Genomic DNA, 18,244 nt, shown 5'->3' on the forward strand with positions numbered 1-18,244 from the left:
CTTCTGGAGCAGTTATGACACATGGACCTAATTTAATTAAAATGTAATTAAATTAGGTTCATGAAATGTCATTAAATTAGGTCCATGACTCCTCTAGTGAATGTAAACTGGGTATCACATACCCATTTTAACATCCTCCTAAGTGATGGATACCAGTACTCTGGCACACATATACAGCTAGTGCATATCTGCTACAAGACTAGGATGACCAAACGTATATGTAGGGGAAACTGTAAGTAGGTCCTTCATTGACCCTAAAAACCAAATCACAAATGCTGCTTCATCTGGTTGGGGACTATGGATTGCCTGCAATGCTGAGCTATTGAATATGGGATTTCCTTGGAAAGTGAAACAAATTAAGCCTTTAATTCCAAATTGGATGTTATTTTGTCCAATGAGAAATGAAGAAGGCAGTGATGTATCAACAGTTTGAATAGCCTCGGTCCCAGGCTTACTTATCTGCGAAAAGAAAAGCCTGGTCACAACGTAAGGCAGAGAAGCTATCGGCGGATGTATCCTCCGGAACATCCGTCAATGTATTTCCCCCGGATACAATATTTTCCCGACCAATCACAACACTTGTTTCATTCGCGGAGAATGTAAACTGATTTGTAAAGCATCAACGTAATTTCCTTGGGCAATACTTCAGCTAAAATCCTGCAACTTCCGCTGATAGTCTTTTCAGCGTAGGTCTTGCCCATGGTGCAGTTTGAAGCAGATTACACTTCAGTGTGTAGACTTGTCACTTGAGCGTGCCAACAAGTGTAATGCTTCGTACCTCTAAATAGAAATGTTTGTGATTATAAATGTGCAGATTTGCATTGGTTGTTTAGGCCTATATCACATACAGAAAAGACCATGTCAGATTTCACACTGCAAACTTCTAAATCTCTGGCTGCTTGCCACAAAATATTTTATTGCTAAACAGTTTACATGCATCTAAAATACATTTTAAACAATATCCTTTCAATGTACAATATCTTACAGTGTACTACATTGGTATTGTTTAGACGAGTTATGCAGAAGAAAACAAGATTGATAGTGATCAGGGAGAATCTTAGGCTCAGTCACAAAATAATATAACCTCCCTTGTCTTGCCAAATACCGCAAACCTAGTCAGACACAGCAAACGTAAGCGTACTCTGATGCCTAGTATCCATATACATACTGTGTCAGTGATCCTCAGGCAAACAGAGGAGGTAATAAAGAAGTGTATTGTTGCGTTTCAGCGGGTTAACAGTGAGTAGACAACACTAGACATGAGAGGAAGCACGTTTTCCCAAGCAGCCAGACACATTATAGAGCAAACATTACAACTCTGCCAAATCTAATTTTCCAGACATTCTCTCCACACTTATTTTAAAAAGGTTACTTTAATATTGACCATCCAATATGATGATAATGTGCATCTGTCACAATTGGGTGTGATCAAAAGGTAAACCTTTACAAAACATGATCCGCCACACTTGACATGTACCCATTTCCACCATATGAATGGTCAACTTGCACCAACTCTTCAAGCCATATTATGGGGAGAAAGTTACCTATTTGTACTGGCTTATACCCTTAGTTCTGTGTGACGGTAGGTTTGATTCATCCTTCCGAGCAGAGATACAGGCAGTGTACATGAGGGTGTGTTATACTACACATCCAGGTCTCACCTGAGGATGGTTTCATCTTAGAGCCGGTCATGGCTTTAGATACAAAAATAAATAAATAAGCAAGTGAACAGTACCATCACTGTTTGGGTCAGTTATTGAGATCAGGATTACTAAATGCATCCCCTTTACTGGCTAGGAATTTAAGGGATGTTCGAAGGATAATAGTGCTCGACCCTTGATCACTCACTTGTATCCCCCCCTCTAGTTGCTGGTGGATACCTAGTTTATGGGGGATGTGTTGTAATTGTAAGCCACCACATCTAGTGTTAACAAATCTCAAATCCTCATCTCTTAGGCACTTTTGTATGTGAAGATCTGGAAGAGAGTGGATAAGTGTAATCGATTGGGAACATTGGTAAAAAAGCTCCAAATCCGTCTGTTAATGTGGGTACTACTTGACCATTGCTGCTTATACCTATTAATTCCTCTCAGATATGCACTCTTAACACGCCTTTCTCTGCGTGCATGTGTGTGCGTGTGTTTGTTGGGGTAAGGAAAGGATTTTTGCCTTTGTCCAGCCGTGGTGAAATTTACGTTTTCATTTAGTCTCTGCCTTTTTTTGGTTCGTGGTGGTCTCTGGCCGTCTACTTTGCCTCTTTCTCTGCGTCCATCAGCGCAGAGTTGATGCCCAGTTTCCGTAGCTCATCGACCAGATCGCCGTTTTGGTGCATTTGGAGAAGGATGTCGCAGCCTCCCACAAACTCGCCATTGAAGTACACCTGAGGGATCGTCGGCCAGTTGGAAAACTCCTTGACGCCTGCAGCAGGTAGAAATGTTGACAAAGTTTAGACTTAGGCCTGTAGTCACAATGATTCACCCAATTCCAATTATTTGAGATGGTTATAATAATAGTTAAATATGTCAGTCCTTTCGTTGTATATTCCAGTTATTTTGTGCATTTTTTTGTTTACAAAGCAAAACAAATGTATTTTTATGAAAATAAAGAAGAGGATCCAAGGCACTCCAGTGAGGTGAAAAGTCTTTATTAAACGCCTTTATTTAAACGCGTTGGTCCTGCCTTTTATGTGTAATGATCTTTGCCATGCCTTAACTTAGTTACAATAAAGGCTTTTAGTTTTTCCACCTCACTGGAACAGAGTGCCTTGGATCCTCTTCTTTATTTTCATGATTTAACCTCACCTGTATTCAGTTCAACAAACAAAGGACCATGGCAGCGCTCCCTTCCTCTATTCAAAAATGTTATGTTCCAGTGTTCAATGCCAAAAAACTATTCAATTGCAATTATTTGTGACACGTCAACTAAAATTTCTGATCTGCCCTACAGACTCCAAAAACTGACCGGTACCGAAATCAGATGTGGGATTTATTTGATTCAACTAAAATAGTTGTACTATTAATGTACTGAATTTCTATCCTAACGCTATGGGCCAGAGCTAAAGTAAGTAACTTTAATTTAAAAAAAAGAAAAATCCCATGCGGGGAACCAGGGATGTAAATCTCAGGTGTTAGCTAAGCAGTTGTTATCTGGTAACTATTTGCAGATTCTATGCTGAAAAAGCCATATTTTGTATGTCATTAATGTTCATAAAACACTGATTACATTATATGTACTGATTACATTCTATGTGATTATCAAAGATTTACCCAGATATTTCTCATTTCTTAAAATCCGTTGACATTTATTTCTGTGCTTGAGGAACATATTCCACTCATTCAGTTCCTCGTACAGCTTACACAGGCTACCAAGAATTCCAAAATAACAATGATGCACTGTAACATTGGTAGTGTGATGCTTAAATTGTTATATTGCAGTGTCTGTTTGAATCTAAACTGTTGCTCACAATGCTTTGCCTGGCCTAAACTTTAGGTCTCAAAGTTACTGTACAGTTAGCTCTGGTCTATAGCTCTAATTCCATTGCATTAGAGCTATGGACCAGAGCTACTGTACAGTGATGTAAAATAAACAGCAAGTGATAACTTCTTAGATTTGATAATTAAAAGTGAAAATGTATGTTCCATTACCATGTTGAAAAACATGGTAATGATTCATTCAATCTTTCACATTCAAGAACTCTGCACTTATGAAGTTAGTATTATGTTCCACTTCCTACTGCTACAGGATGAGACTTCCTCCAAGTGACATAATTCTAATGTTCAGACGTGTGATGCAATCTGAAACCAGTTCCTTGTTCCTAAAGGGCAAGGCTCACTACTAACATGGTCAAATACAATAAATAATACAATAAATGAGCTGGATATCATGCCATGTAGAAGTATCATGTAGTCGAAGTATAAGAAGTATCACGTAGAAGTATAACGTTTGGCTTAAAGCCTTAAACTAAAGTACCACACCCTGCTGTTGGTCCTGCTGCACAAGGCTGATAAATGTTTGGGAAGCCTCAAGCCAGACATTATCGGACCGTAAAAAAAAAAGACCTGTCTTACTACTAGTAGTATTCATACAATCCGTAACTCAGTCACTCACATTTATGGATTGTTGATTTGTGCTAAATGAGCCAGTTAAAAGTTTCTTAGATGTAGAAAATTAACTAGCTCATTGTATAAATTGCCTACTATGATCATAAATTAGGGAGAGACACTAACAGGGTTTAAGCATTAAGTTTAACTTCAACATTGGGGCTGTTTAGCACGCCATCGCCCATCGTACGACGGTGTCAAGTGTCCTTGTCTGTTAAGCGACACCGCCGTACGATGACGTTTAAATGTATTATTGTTGCTGTCACGTTTTAAAACCGAGGTTAGACTGACTGACCTTGTCTGAGATCCTGGTCCTCCAACACATTGTACGCAGAGTAATCGTCCACTCCGTGCATCCTGAGGATCTGGACCACGGCGTTGCTGAAGCCACACATGGGCTGCGCCGGCGTCCCCTTCATGAACACCACCACCTTGTCCTTCTTCACCATGTCCCCGAGGTCCTTCTGGAGGTCCCCCGTTGCGGCGCACAGGAGCCGGGCCGAGGCCAGGGACAAGACGTGCCCTCCGTCGGTCTGCCTGTGTTGTTGCCCGGCGGCGGGCAGGCGCACGGCCGCCGCGCCGCCGGCCCGCAAACACCTTGCGGCTGACCTCAGTATGCTGTTCATGGTCTTGACTCTTCTTCTTCCGTGGATCTGATCTAAATAAATGTAGAGAGATGGAGGTGCGGGTTGGTTTAAACTTGTAAACTAGTGTAACTCACACGATTGATGACAACACACACACAAGCCAGATGGAAGCGACTAGAACCGTAGAACGACTAGTAGGCTCAGGCTGTGGATCCAAGACGCCTAGCAAGTTGCTGATCTGGTCTGGGTGTAAGAGCGGATACGGAAACGGTGCGGAAAGTACACGTGCAAATGACCGGATACAGTAGGCGGGCCTTAGGCCGGAACACACTGGTTCATTCGGAATGGAAACATAACTCAGTACCTGTGGAAAGCCCTGCTGACGCAAGGTTAAGAACGCCCAATTTAGGGAACGCAAGTCCCCCTCTCATTGGCGGATCGACGCGTCAATCATGACGGTGGTTACACAAACCGGATAATAATTTAATTTCATAATTTTCATTACAAAATTATTTGTGACATAAAAATAAAAACCCTCTCTCAATAGTTTGATGCTAAGTTATATCCGAGTGTTGCAGGATGCCAGGATAACCTTGCAGGATCACGAACGCTTTTAAATGCACAAATCTTTACCGCGGTATTTATAATTAACGCCGATTTTTACACTGGTTTGAAACAAGTAAATTAGTGGGATGTGAAAACTGTTTTATATTTATTATGTAACATCTATGTTGCGTTTCGTTATTTGAAATAAATAAAGAATAGGCATAGTGCGCCTTACTTTGAAGCTCACTAATCGGAAATCGACTTTTATTTATGTAACGCCGGTGCAGACTGCAGATTAGAATCAGAAACAAAGCAGCAGAAGAAGAAGGAGGTTGTTTTGAAACATGATGGCGGCGCCCAGTGAGAAAAATGGGAACGCTGGAGGAAAACCAGGGGGGAAAGAGTCCCAGCCTTTGATCATCGCCAAAACCCCAGCAGAGGAGCAACGTCTGAAACTGGAGAGATTAATGCGTAACCCCGATAAACCCGCTCCCATCCCGGACCGACCCAAAGACTGGAACCCGCGGGCCCCTCCGGAGTTCGTCCGGGACGTGATGGGCTCCAGCGCCGGCGCCGGCAGCGGAGAGTTCCACGTCTATCGGCACCTGCGGCGGAGAGAGTACCAGAGGCAGGACTTCTTGGACAAGATGTCAGAGAAGCAGAAAAAGGACGTGGACTATCTCGACAAGGTGGACGCGAATAAAATGGCGGCGGACGAGAGGACGGCGAAGCGGAGGAAGAAGAGGGATAAACTCAAGCAGAAGAAGCTGATGGCAAAGAAAGCCAAGCAAGACGAGGAGAACCCAGAGAAGGAGACGTCCAGCAGTGAAGAAGAGGAGGAGGAAAGGGAGGCTGATGATGATGCTGAGGCTCCTAGCTTCATCATGGGGAAGAAGTGACCGACTAGCTGGCTGTTCACACAGAGTGATAAATGTGTTTCTGTGAACCTTGAAAGGATGGTTTTGCTTTCAGGGTTGAGAGTCGGCTGATGCAGGGATTGTGAACGTTTTTATTTACAAGCAAAACTGAGCTCTGTGCTCAGAAAGACATGACCTTAAGGACTCATTCAGCAAAGATGGTGGTGATTAAATTGGGAAAAGTCTTTGGACTATATTTGATAGGCACGGAAATCAATGACGTGCTTAATGTAACAATCACGTTTGTTATGTCTTGACGGATGGATTTATTTGCATATTAACATTAACAATAACAATAACATCAATCCATTGCAAAGAAACTATAAAAGTCCATAGAACTTAAAAGACTATAGATTTAAAAGAAAATGTGTTTGTGTGACCATAGTCCATTATGTCAGAAGGGGAAGGTGGCAGGGGGATTTTTCCATTCATTTCTCTGGATTGTTCTTTTCTTGGCAATTTACAGACTACAGTATTCTCCAGGTGTATTTGAATCTGTTAAAACGAATTTGCCCAGGTAATATTTAGTTATAATTTTTGTAATCAAATATTTTTAATAAAATGCACAGAAAACTCCTTAAGTTTATTCCTTTCAAATTGCAAAATTCCCTCTTGTTTTATTAGGACTGTCGAATAAGATTATGAATGCATATTATGTGGGCATATTTTATATAGGCCTGCCAATCCAGAATCCTCAATGCTGTCAGTGTTTATTGCAACCTTGTGAAACTGTCCCTTGCCAATATGATTTGCTTGTGTGGCCCAACAAGGTTGCAAAGAGAAACTCAAGGAATGAAAAGGCGTAACTTCTGGAGGCACAGGAGGTTTACGTGCGATGTTCTTTGAACAAGTTCTCTGTGACAAAGAGATCCCTGCTTTCCACGGAGGCAATGGTCTCATTCCATAGCCATCAGCCTTTCTTTAAGCAGGTAAAGTAAGTAATACCTGGCAGTGAGATATTGTTTGGACCAGGGTAAGCTCTTCCTGCCAAACACTGTCAACTCAACTGCCACATTCCTAATTTCCTATGTAGGAATTTCCTTGCAAAGCAGCCTTGAATTTGCCAACTAAAATCCATTCAGTAGACCAAGTACAGTATATACAAAATGAAGATGTCAAATTAAGCTATGTTTAATAATTTGTGTTGCACTTGAAGGATCCAATGTTATTACCAAGTCTTACCACAATCTTTTTGAATTAATGATATGTATAAAATATATTTTTTAAATTATCAACCTTAGTAAAAAAAAAAAAAAACGGAGTGTATTTGATCATTGTACAAAACAAACCAACTTGCATTACAGATACAATATTGTTCTGACGAATTAAATGTGGCACAAGTCACCATCATACGACAAAGTGTAAATTGAGTTTTTATCAGCCTGGGTATGGTTCCCTATCACATCACCAGTTCCAGACTCCAGTGACGACCTGCATATACCCTATTATTACGCAATGTTCATTGTCCTTCCTGTCCTGGATATACTATAGTCAAGGAAGAAAATAATTGCTACAAAAACCCGATAGGCCTACCTCATTTAAAATCAATCTTTTCTATTAAACATTCCAAGGAGAGCAGGAGAAGCATCATAATTGCTGTGTGACATTTGTGTGTGACATTTTAGCTGCCATACTGTTTTTTTTAAAACTCCATTCAAGCCCGTAAAGTTGGATTTTTAACACTGATCATGCAGGTAATTTCTCCCAAATAAATGTACATTGAATGCATGTTTTGACAAAGATATTTAGTATAGGATTGGACTGTTTCCACAATTGAAACAGGTGTTCTGTCATGTGGTATGCTGTCATTGATCCAAATGTGTGTACCAGACTAACTGCCTAGTATGTGCATGTGAAGGTGACATTCATCCTTGGTTTTGAATCAATATGCAACTTCGTGCTGGCCTTGTATTTAATTATGACTATGACACAAGCTCCCCACTATGTAGTAGCCTATACATAATGATGGTCTAGTGGTCTCTATCGGCAGAAGTAATAAACTTCTATTTTAGAAAAACTCAAGTGTCTCTGACTTTGCCGCAATGTATAGTATCACATTTCCCCGACACATGATTAAAGGTGCACTCCATAATAATAATTCTGTTTAATGATTACAGCTATACATCAATGTTTTGTGGTGAAGGGATGATAGGACACAACACACTGGGTGGGGTGTGTCCGTGTGGTGTGTATATACAGTATTATTATATATACACACATACACGAGTCCCCTGTTTAATGGTCTCTGTTTAATGCTCTCAAGGGGCACCTACGGCCGACTGCAATTCGAAGCTGGCCCCTGTAAAATCTGATTCCCCCACCCACCCCTTTTCCCCCTCACTGTATATGTCCCCCCCCCCCCCCTTTTCTTTACCTCCTCAATGATGATTTCCTGTTTTTGGCTATATAGAAGTGTATATTTTTACGTCTAAATGTTGATGAATTGAACATGGTGGACCCTATTGTAAACAAGTGTGATGCTTTATGGTGTTGTGTCGTCCACAGTTAACAGTTTTGTATTGAGTTGTGCTTGAAATGTACTGTAATTCTCCAATATGTTAATACATCTATCAATAAATCAACCAATCAATATTTTGTATTCAATGACAAGCTGGTCTTAAAGAGCTGGAGAGACAGAGAGACCCCTGTTACTGAACAAACACTGGCATCAGAATATATAGTGATTTAACCTTTAAACAAAAAACAGACCAGTCTGAAGTGAGTAGTGCAACAGCGCCCCCTGTTGGTACTTTAAACAGGGACATTGCTGTTCTTTGGAGTGGTTGCACTGATAGATATAATGTCTATCTAGGTTGCACCACTCAATAGGGACATAATATGCTGTTCCTTGCTCAAAAACGTTTTGTTTTAACCAATAAACCCAACAGAAATCCCATGTAATGCCTGCTGCAAACTTCATATCAACCTGAACCTACTACCTGATCCAGATGAGTTTGATGCCATGTCAGGAGGGGGCGGGGTGCTGGCCAGGAGGAGGTCCCAGCGTGTAGAGGCAGGAACCTGAGCTCCCTCACCTTGCCATTTTCTCATGTGCAAATTGTGCATGCACCTGGGATTACTACTGCATTGATCTCAGAATGGTTCTCGTTTCATAGACTTTCCATGGATCAGAAGCGGTGGTGAAGTGCAAGTGAAAGTGTTATAATGGAAATGCAGGAGAAGGCCAGCTGGGATGGACAGGAGGAATCAATTGTCAGCGATCAACAAGCAAAGTGCAGGCCTCAAGGTACAGTGCATTAAACAAGAACATACAAACAATCTCTGATTCTATTGTTGATGGGCGCTAGTCCCTCCAGCTATGTCCAGCTTTTGGTGTGCAAACACAAACTTATTTGTCCTACACAATTAAATGCCATTGACAATGAATGGACAATTGTGTAAACACAAACATTGCATAGACACGAACATTGAAGACAAAATAGGATGCAACTGTGATTGACCGGAATCAATGAGATGATGTATGATGATAAGAGTAGCCTCGGAAACCCAGACGTTTTATTTCCTGGAAGAAATCACACTGGTGTGATTTATTTTTAAATTTGTGATTGGGACAGAAAGAAGTTTATATTTTGCTCTGTTCCACCCTACCTTTTTCATATTCAAATTATCCAGTCAAATTGAGTCTTGTGGGTTGTGGCAGCTGATTGCCCAATCATGAACTATCTTGTTGATGAAACAGACATAACAGCACCTCATAATATTTTTGTTCATGGGCCAAGAAGACAAGTTCAGTTAATTTCATCGTAAAATGCCAATACCATCCCATTCGGCATTGCTCTAGGAGAAAATACAGTTGTAAAGCTGTCACCCCAGGCTGTGACAGAGTCCTGTTCTTACCTGCTTGCAATGCTTGCCGCAAATACAGTTACTATACGTGAGCTTCAATGTGAAAGTACTGTTACTGTCATGGGGGCTTTACAGTGCAACGAGTCAGAAGGCCATGGCTCTTAGTTTTTGAGTGGTGCAACCACACACAAAGAACAGCAATGTCCGTGTTCACTAGGGTTGCCACCTTTGAGATCTTGAAATAAGGGACACTCTTTACGCCTGCCGCGGCCTTGCGGCGCAGGCGTGTGCGGCAAGGCCGGCAATAAGTTGAAGCAATAAGTTGAAGCAATACGTTGAAGCAATACGTTGAAGCAATAAGTTGAAGCAATAAGTTGAAGCAATAAGTTGAAGCAATACGTTGAAGCAATAAGTCGAAGCAATACGTTGAAGCAATACGTTGAAGCAATACGTTGAAGCAATAAGTTGAAGTTTCCCTTCAACTTATTGTTTATGGTATGCTATCCACAACTTTTGAAGTAGAATTTTGTTTTCCAAATGAGCATAACAACATCAGCAGCCCATTATAAAATATATGCCAGCGACCCCCATAAGAGAAGATTTTTACACAGTGATTCTCAACCCATTTAATTTCAAGTACCAGTTTGACATGCATTAGTATACAGACCCCCATTTAATGGCATTTCTATCTCTGGGACCCCCAATTCATATTGTAAAATCAATGTTAATTTAACTCTGATGGTCCATTTAAATTGGTAAATTGTGCATTTATATAGCGCCTTTATCCAAGGCGCTTTACAGAGACTGTGCATTACATTCACCCATTCATACACCGATGGCAGCGGAAACCATGCAAGGCACCAACTAGCACATCGGGAGCAATTAGGGGTTCAGTGTCTTGCTCAAGGACACTTCGACAGTAACTCTGGGGGAGCCCGGGTTTGAACTGGCAACCTTATGGTTACCATCCAGGCACTCTAGCCCTGAGCCACCGCCACCCCCTAACTGGTTTAGGCTACTTTAGGTAGTGTGTGCCTCCCGCTAGAACAATTGTGCTGACTTTAATACAGGAATATTTCCTGTGTTTTGTTGTGTTCATTATTGTTAAATTCAGTGTTGACGTGTAGGGGCTATTTAGGAAAATAAGGAACAAACTGCGTTCCTTATTGGTTCAATAAGGGACGCATCATTTAATTCTCAAATAAGGGACGATTCTGTATTTTAAGGGACGGGTGGCAACCCTAGTGTTCACCTAATGTATGCCTGTGTTCACCACTTCACCTATGTGTGTCTGTGTTGGTTAATGAGCACCAGTATATGACTGAGTACCAGTAGGGGCGCTGTTGTGCCAGAAACAGAGAGAGGGATAGTGCTGCACTGTTGCCTGCTAAATGAGAGAGAGAGGGAGAGAGAGAGGTGGGGGAGGGGGAGGGGGCGGGTTGCACCACTCAGTTCACACGGGTGTGATTTTTTTTTTACTCAATTAGGTGAAAGGGAAGTGGTACAGAAGAGAACTTTCACAAGGTGGATGAATGTCTTTCTGCAGAGAGTAAGTAAGCAAATTAACCCCAGGCCCCCACCCCTTTCCCCCTCACTGTACATTATCCTTTCCCTTTTTACATCCTTTTATGATGATTTCCTGTTTTCTGTTATATAGAAGTGTATATTTGTACGTCTCTAAATGTTCTGATGCATGAATTGAAAATGGTGGACCCTATTGTAAACAAGTGTAATGCTTTATGGTGTCGTCCACAGTTAACAGTTTTTGTATTGAGTTGTGCTTGAAATGTAACTATTCTGCATACTGTTAATACATACTTCAATCAATCAATCAATCAAAAACCCATTGTTTTGCATTGCATTGCAACTTGTAAACAATGTAAAAAGTAAGTAAGGTATTCGATTCATCGTTTTGCAGTGTGTCCCTCCAATCGAGGTACAAGACCTGTTCACAGATATTCAGGATGGGAGAGTACTTATGGCATTACTGGAAGAACTATCGGGATACAAACTGGTAAGATTTAAGCTACAGAAAAAGCTAGCATTAATATGAATCATTATAATTGATGCAGTTTCTATGCCATCAATCAGTCACAGGTGAAAACGTAGAGCTTTAATGTCTTCAGGCTATGATTATTTAAGCCGTTTTTGTTTACTAGACTGATTGTAACAAGTCATGTTGCCACACTAAAGATCAATACACTATTTTGCAGTCATTATGACTGTATATGTGGCCATTTAAGCTGGCAAAATATCTTGCATAAATGATAAATGATTAATAAAATAAAATAAAATAAAATCATAAATTATTTTAATCAAGAAGAATTACTAAAGATATGGTATTTCTAATAGTGTATGTGTATAAAAGTTGCTAGTGTAATTTGTTCTTGTAGCTATACAGGTTCAGGCCATCGCCTCACCATGTTTTCAGACTGAACAACATTTCCAAGGCCCTGGCGTTCCTGGATGACAGACATGTGGGTGTATTGGAGTCTTCTGATAAGTTATATTTTGTCCTTTGTCCGTTTATTTTTACTCTCCAGACAAACTAATCTCTCTTCACTGTCTTGTTTTCAGGTGAAGCTGCTTGGCGTTGATGCCTCGGGTATCGCCGACGGGGTTCCTTCTGTTGTTCTTGACCTCATGTGGAACATTGTCCTATTTTTCCAGGTTAGATGTCTGTCTCTGTATCTATTCCATCTCTGACCCACTTTCATTTTTACCCACACCTCCACACCTCTTCCTGCATTTATTTCTCTATTTCTTTCACCCATCCTTTGCTCTCCTCCCTTGCTCTATTACCCATTCTCACTGGCACGCATGCCACGCACACATGCATGCATGCACACACCCCACAGATCTACCATTAACACATTGTTTTTGTGTCCCACAGATAAAGGGAATGACAGGGGGGCTTCAGAAACGTCTCTCCTCCAGCCTCACCTCCTTAACCACAAGCAGCTCCCTCGGTGACCTTTCATCCCTGTGTGATAACATCATCAGCTCCTCCAGTAGCACCCTGCCAACCAAAGGCAGAAAGGCTGCCATAGCAGCGAAGCACCATGGGAAAGCTATCAAGACACTTCTGCACTGGGTTCAAACATGCACGTCAAAGTGAGTTGAAAAGTCAAATGAAATAGTAGTAAAAGTAAATTGCTAATCTACGGCTATATTCAGTGCACGGAAATGTTGAATGAATTAGAGTGTAAAAAACACGTTCATATGGACGAGAAATCGGGAATATTGGTGTTTACTTTGGTCTTTGTTTTGCTTGCATCGGCCTGCTTCTTTGGTGACTGTCCCAGGTTCGGAGTGGAGGTGTGTGACTTTGGGAAGAGTTGGAAGAGTGGCTTGGCCTTCCTTGCCATGATAAAGTGGATAGACCCTGCCCTGGTGGACCTAAGAGACAGCCTGACCAAAGAGCCCAAAGAGAATGTTCACAGAGCCTTCATGATTGCCCAGCACAATCTGGGCATACCTCCCCTAATGGACCCTGAAGGTAGAACATCTTAAAACACTGCTGCTTGTTGTATTATGTATTATTTTCTCCAATTGTCTGCGGACAGTGTCTAACCTAACTGGTTTAGAGGGGAGCAATTGAATTATGCATATTTCTGGCAAAACAAGAGATATCACATAGGCCTAAGTCACAACCTGATGTGCATGGAACTCACTGTCACAAATTCACTGATTATGCTCGTATCTCAAAGATACTATATGTACAATCTACTACTAAAAGTTAAATGTTCGGAAAACGAAGGAAAGCTGGCACTTTATAACAAAATATCGGCCAAACATAATTTCATAATTTGTATTTAATTTATCTGATTATGTGATTTTGGCTCCCCCTGCTGGGATAACCTGTATAATCTCTATAGATCTAGAATTATGCATGACCTGTATGTATACTTGAGGTAGAGTTGCCAAATCCATATGAAGAGGAAAAAGGAGGCATCTTGCTGGAAATGTCTGTGTGACAATAAATAGTCAATTTAGAGTGCTGTTTTCATCATTTACAATTTTAATAACGCACATTTTCAAAATAATTTAGAAGAAAGTAAGGTCCGCACACTGGACTGAGCTCCAAAAGCTTAAGATTTTATTTTCTCACCACAGTCTCACGGCTCTTCATCAGACAATCATTTTCAAAATAAGACCGACCCGGATGTGCATGGAACTCATGTGCAGGCCAATTTATAAAGTGTTGAGTAGTTAGGATTGTAACCCTACTGTTGTTGTCTGTCCTAATGTGTGAATCATTCATCCTGCAGATGTAATATGCAGTTCACCAGATGAGCGGTCCATCATTACATACGTGTCCATGTTCCTCGAGCATCATGCAGGGGTTGATGAGGTGAGCAGACCGTTTCCTATAATAAGACGGAACATTGCATTTATATAAATATAACCCACCATTTTCAAGTGACCTTAAAATTCCTTCAGGACATTATTCCAAGTCCTCTGTTAAAGGTACTAGTCCTTACCCGTTGTATGGACCCATAAATATATTGAATTGCTCTTCATTTTAACTTGTATAATATATGTGTGTGTTTTTTTTGTGAATAAAAACAGCACTATAACATGACAGTATTTGTATAAATGCATGGTAGGGAAATGTTGTCATGGCAAGGACTGTAAAATGTACACATATTAGCCCACAGACCCCCATTTGAAAAGTATGAAAGACCCCAGTTTGATATGCAGCACAGAAAGTATGGGCTGTCGCACAGGTATTCCCAAATGTACAGTGTGGGTAATGTGATGTAATAGATCATATTATTGATATATGTATTTTGAGGAAGAATTGCTCAGACTCAGACAGAATTGCTCAGACAGAATTGCTATAGACTTGTTCACTGGAAATGGGAAAACAGTACATCATAGTCATACATAGAACTGAAAGTCTCAAACAGTCTTTGTCATGTTAGTAGTGTAGTAATTGCATTTATGTATGTAGATACCGGTAGTTTCATGGGCAAATGTGGTTATTGTCTCCACCAGGCCGAAGGCATGTGGGGAGAGTATGTTTTGCACTCCGTCCGTGTGTCCGTCCGTGTGTGTGTGTGTGTGTGTGTGTCCGTCCGTCCGTTAGTAGCTAATCTCGGCCACCGTTAACCCAGTCGATGCCAAATTTTGCACACACACTCCCTGGATGCCAACGATGAACCTCTGCCCCAAACTTTCCAGAACGGCCTGTTATAGCGCCACCAGGAGGCCGCTTTGTGCAAAACAACTTTTTGCACAGTACACCTACAGATTTTGTCCAAACATCACGCAAATTGGTACACAGTCTCTCTACAGCCATTCAACGAAACCGGTCTTTCAGATTTCTCAGACTCCATCCTGATTGGTTAAGATTGGCTTCCAAAGTTCACAGGAGTGCTCAGTTTCAAACAAAATGCTGCAAATCATGAACACATCGCGTGATTTCCTTGAAATTGTGCACCCACATTCCCACTAGGCCGAGGACGAAATGCCACATGAACAATTTCAACTCAGCCTCAAGGTGGCGCTATAACTGGCCGAAAAGTGTTTTTACCTCTAACTGCACGAATCTGTGGATCACTTTGTATGCCAACTCCCTAGAGGCCAAGGAAAAACCTTTGTCTGGAATTTTTCACATCTGCTCTTTATAGCGCCACCAGGAGGCCCACATATGTAAAACACATTTTCTATTATTACTCCTTCAGATTTTATCCAAATTTCACGCAAATCGGTACACATGATCTCCATAGTCATGTGATCAACACAGGTTTGTTTCATTTCTCATATTCCATCCTGATTGGCCACGATTGGCTCCTACAGTTTTCAGGAGTAGCAAATGGCCACAACTCGGCAGCGTCCGATTGCGATGAAACTGTGCACGCATATTCCCACTAGGCTGAGGAAGAATCCTGGTGGAGACCTGTGCCGATTGGCACTTTATCTAGTTATGTATGTGGCTTGGCCCAGTGAAAGGGGAAATGTCCAGCAGTTCAGTTTGATGGTCAATGTGTTAATATTTCTTTGTATACAACATTGTTCATGTCGGTACGTTTGGTGTTGTCCTCCTCATTGATTAGCAAGATTCGGAGTTGCTGGGGGTTGCCAACTCTGCTTGCTGCCACATAGAGTTGTCCATGTGAAAAGAAGTCTTTCACAGAGTATACACCCACTCGTGACAGTGACTGACCTTGTGACTTGTTGACAGTCATGGCAAAGCAAGGGCGTACAGGAAACTGTTTGCGGGTGAGTGTGAAGGGGAACATATTCTCAGAAGGTGAGAAAGGTATCCTAGGGATGAGTAGCTGGGCGCCGGCATGGACCCCAGTTACCAGCTCTGCTAGGAGAAGATGTGGGCGGACTTGCTTCAGGATGTAGCGTGAGCCATTGCAATGGCCATGTACTGTGTCAAAGTTTCGCAGTAGCATTATGATCATGCCGACCTTCAGTGACAGGCGATGTGGTGGCATGCCTGATGGACAAAGTGTGTTTAGGAATTACACTGGGTACTGATGGTTGTCATGTTGTTCCACAGAATCCACACTGTGGAAGATGTGCTCCTGACCTGGGAATTTGTGGGCAATGTATTGATTGACTGTGTCCACTTCTGCATTGGTTGGGCAGAGGATTGCTCTCTCACAAAGCCACTGATGGTCGGTCATATTGTGAGCAAGGTTGTGAAATACCCAGTCGACCATTTCGTGCAGAGTTGATCCTGGCATGAGGAAGCGATCCATTATTGTGACTGTAAATTCTCCCTTATCCTGAATAGTGGGGATGTTCCCCTCGCCCAGATCAAGCAGAAACTGGTGGAACAAAGCGTCATCTTCCATGCTCCCTGCTGTTGCATGTGTTATGCGCATGTTGTTGGTGAGTTTCATGGTTTGAACATGGTTCCAGAGAGGGGAACTCTTCAGGCATCGTGAAATGATCTGAGGTCGTGTGCCATGGGGAACGACTGGTAGGATCTGGCGCCAGTCTCCACTGAAGATGGTGGTAATACCTGAGAGTGTAATAACAAAGTTGCTGCATTATAGACAATTATTATGGAAGTGATACTATATTGTGTTTCTTTTGTAGTTGTGTTTGTGTTGTAATGAAGATTGGCTGGCAGTTATTGTTGTACATGAAAAGGCCACAATATAGTCATTCATGCTGTCAGAATGTACAGTAATAAAGTGTATACGTTTGAATGAAGTCTTACCTCCAAATGGTGAGTTAGGACAGTCCCTGAGTTTCCGGAATGTGCGGTCGGCAGCTTCAACAGCACAGCGATCCATCATGGACACCTCATCAATGACGAAGAGAGAGCACCGACGGATGAGCTCTGCTGTACTGGACGTAGTACCGATAGCACACATTGACTCCTCTGTGAGTACAATGGGACACTTGGTACGGCTGTGAAAGGTGGTTCCTTTTGGAAGTAATGTTGCAGCAATTCCACTTGAGGCTGTTGCAAGGGCTACTTTTCCATCTGCACGCACAGATTGAAGGATGAAGGTAAGTGTGAAGGTCTTTCCAGTACCCCCACTTGCATCAAGTGCAATAAGCTTGCCAAGGTTGTTCTGAACACTTTCCAGGACACAATCTGCAACTGCTCTCTGTTCGTCATTTAGAAGGTGTTGTGTTGCATCAATGTAACGCTGCAGCTCAGGAACATTGTGTTGTGTCTCATGTCTGATGTCATGGGGTTCGGTTTGTCGAATGAGATCACGATTTGGCTGAGGGAGATTGAAGTTGATAGTGAGGTCATATCCATATCGTTCAAGATGCTGCTGAATCTCCAAAAGTACCTGGTTGAGTATGTTGTCATCTGGTTCGGTAAGGCCTGCAGCATGTGTGAGGTCTTCTGAAATGGAATGGTTGTGTCTTTGCCAGAATTGAATGTGGTCTTTCCTTAGTACAAATATGAGTATGTGTGCGAAGAACTCGCGTAGCTTAGGGCCAAATGCAACCAATGCTGCTTCTTCCATATCCATGTCTACTTCATGGTCATCCTCACAGATGCCTCGTGCAATGCAGGCAGCAGCGTATGTGTCATGCACAACTCCATTAACAGAGCGAAGGTCGTTGTAGCAGGTTGGACCTTGAACACGGTAGAGCAACAGCCGCATGAAGTACAGGTCAGTGTTGTGAGGAGTAAAGGCAAGTACAGGAATGCGCCCAATTGTGTCAGCCAGTTGGTCTTGGTTATGACCACCACTCCTTCTCTGTTTCCTGCGCTTGAACGTCTTGTTGGTGAAGGAGAAATGCTTGAAGACGTCTGGGTAAGTGATGTGTCTCTTATCAGGATTATCTTGCATTG

The 18,244-nt window shown here is 41.9% G+C and overlaps 2 protein-coding genes across 2 annotated transcripts; one reads left to right on the forward strand and one right to left on the reverse strand.

Moving 5' to 3' along the window:
• Nucleotides 1-254: 254 nt before the first annotated feature.
• On the reverse strand, nucleotides 255-4,879 carry LOC310877141 (glutaredoxin-related protein 5, mitochondrial-like). The gene is made up of 2 exons (XM_083790872.1): nucleotides 4,396-4,879; nucleotides 255-2,418 (listed from the first exon to the last, which is right to left on the reverse strand). The coding sequence occupies exons 1-2, from the start codon at nucleotides 4,724-4,726 to the stop codon at nucleotides 2,246-2,248; spliced, it is 504 nt and encodes a 167-aa protein (XP_083646998.1). The 5' UTR covers nucleotides 4,727-4,879; the 3' UTR covers nucleotides 255-2,245.
• Nucleotides 4,880-5,086: 207 nt separating this feature from the next.
• On the forward strand, nucleotides 5,087-6,726 carry prkrip1 (PRKR interacting protein 1). Its single transcript, XM_083790871.1, has one exon. It carries the CDS (start codon nucleotides 5,578-5,580, stop codon nucleotides 6,130-6,132), a length of 555 nt encoding a protein of 184 aa, XP_083646997.1. The 5' UTR covers nucleotides 5,087-5,577; the 3' UTR covers nucleotides 6,133-6,726.
• Nucleotides 6,727-18,244: the final 11,518 nt, after the last annotated feature.

Source organism: Protomyctophum parallelum (genome assembly GCF_964188405.1).
Source record: "Protomyctophum parallelum genome assembly, chromosome: 19".
Lineage (NCBI taxonomy): Eukaryota > Metazoa > Chordata > Actinopteri > Myctophiformes > Myctophidae > Protomyctophum > Protomyctophum parallelum.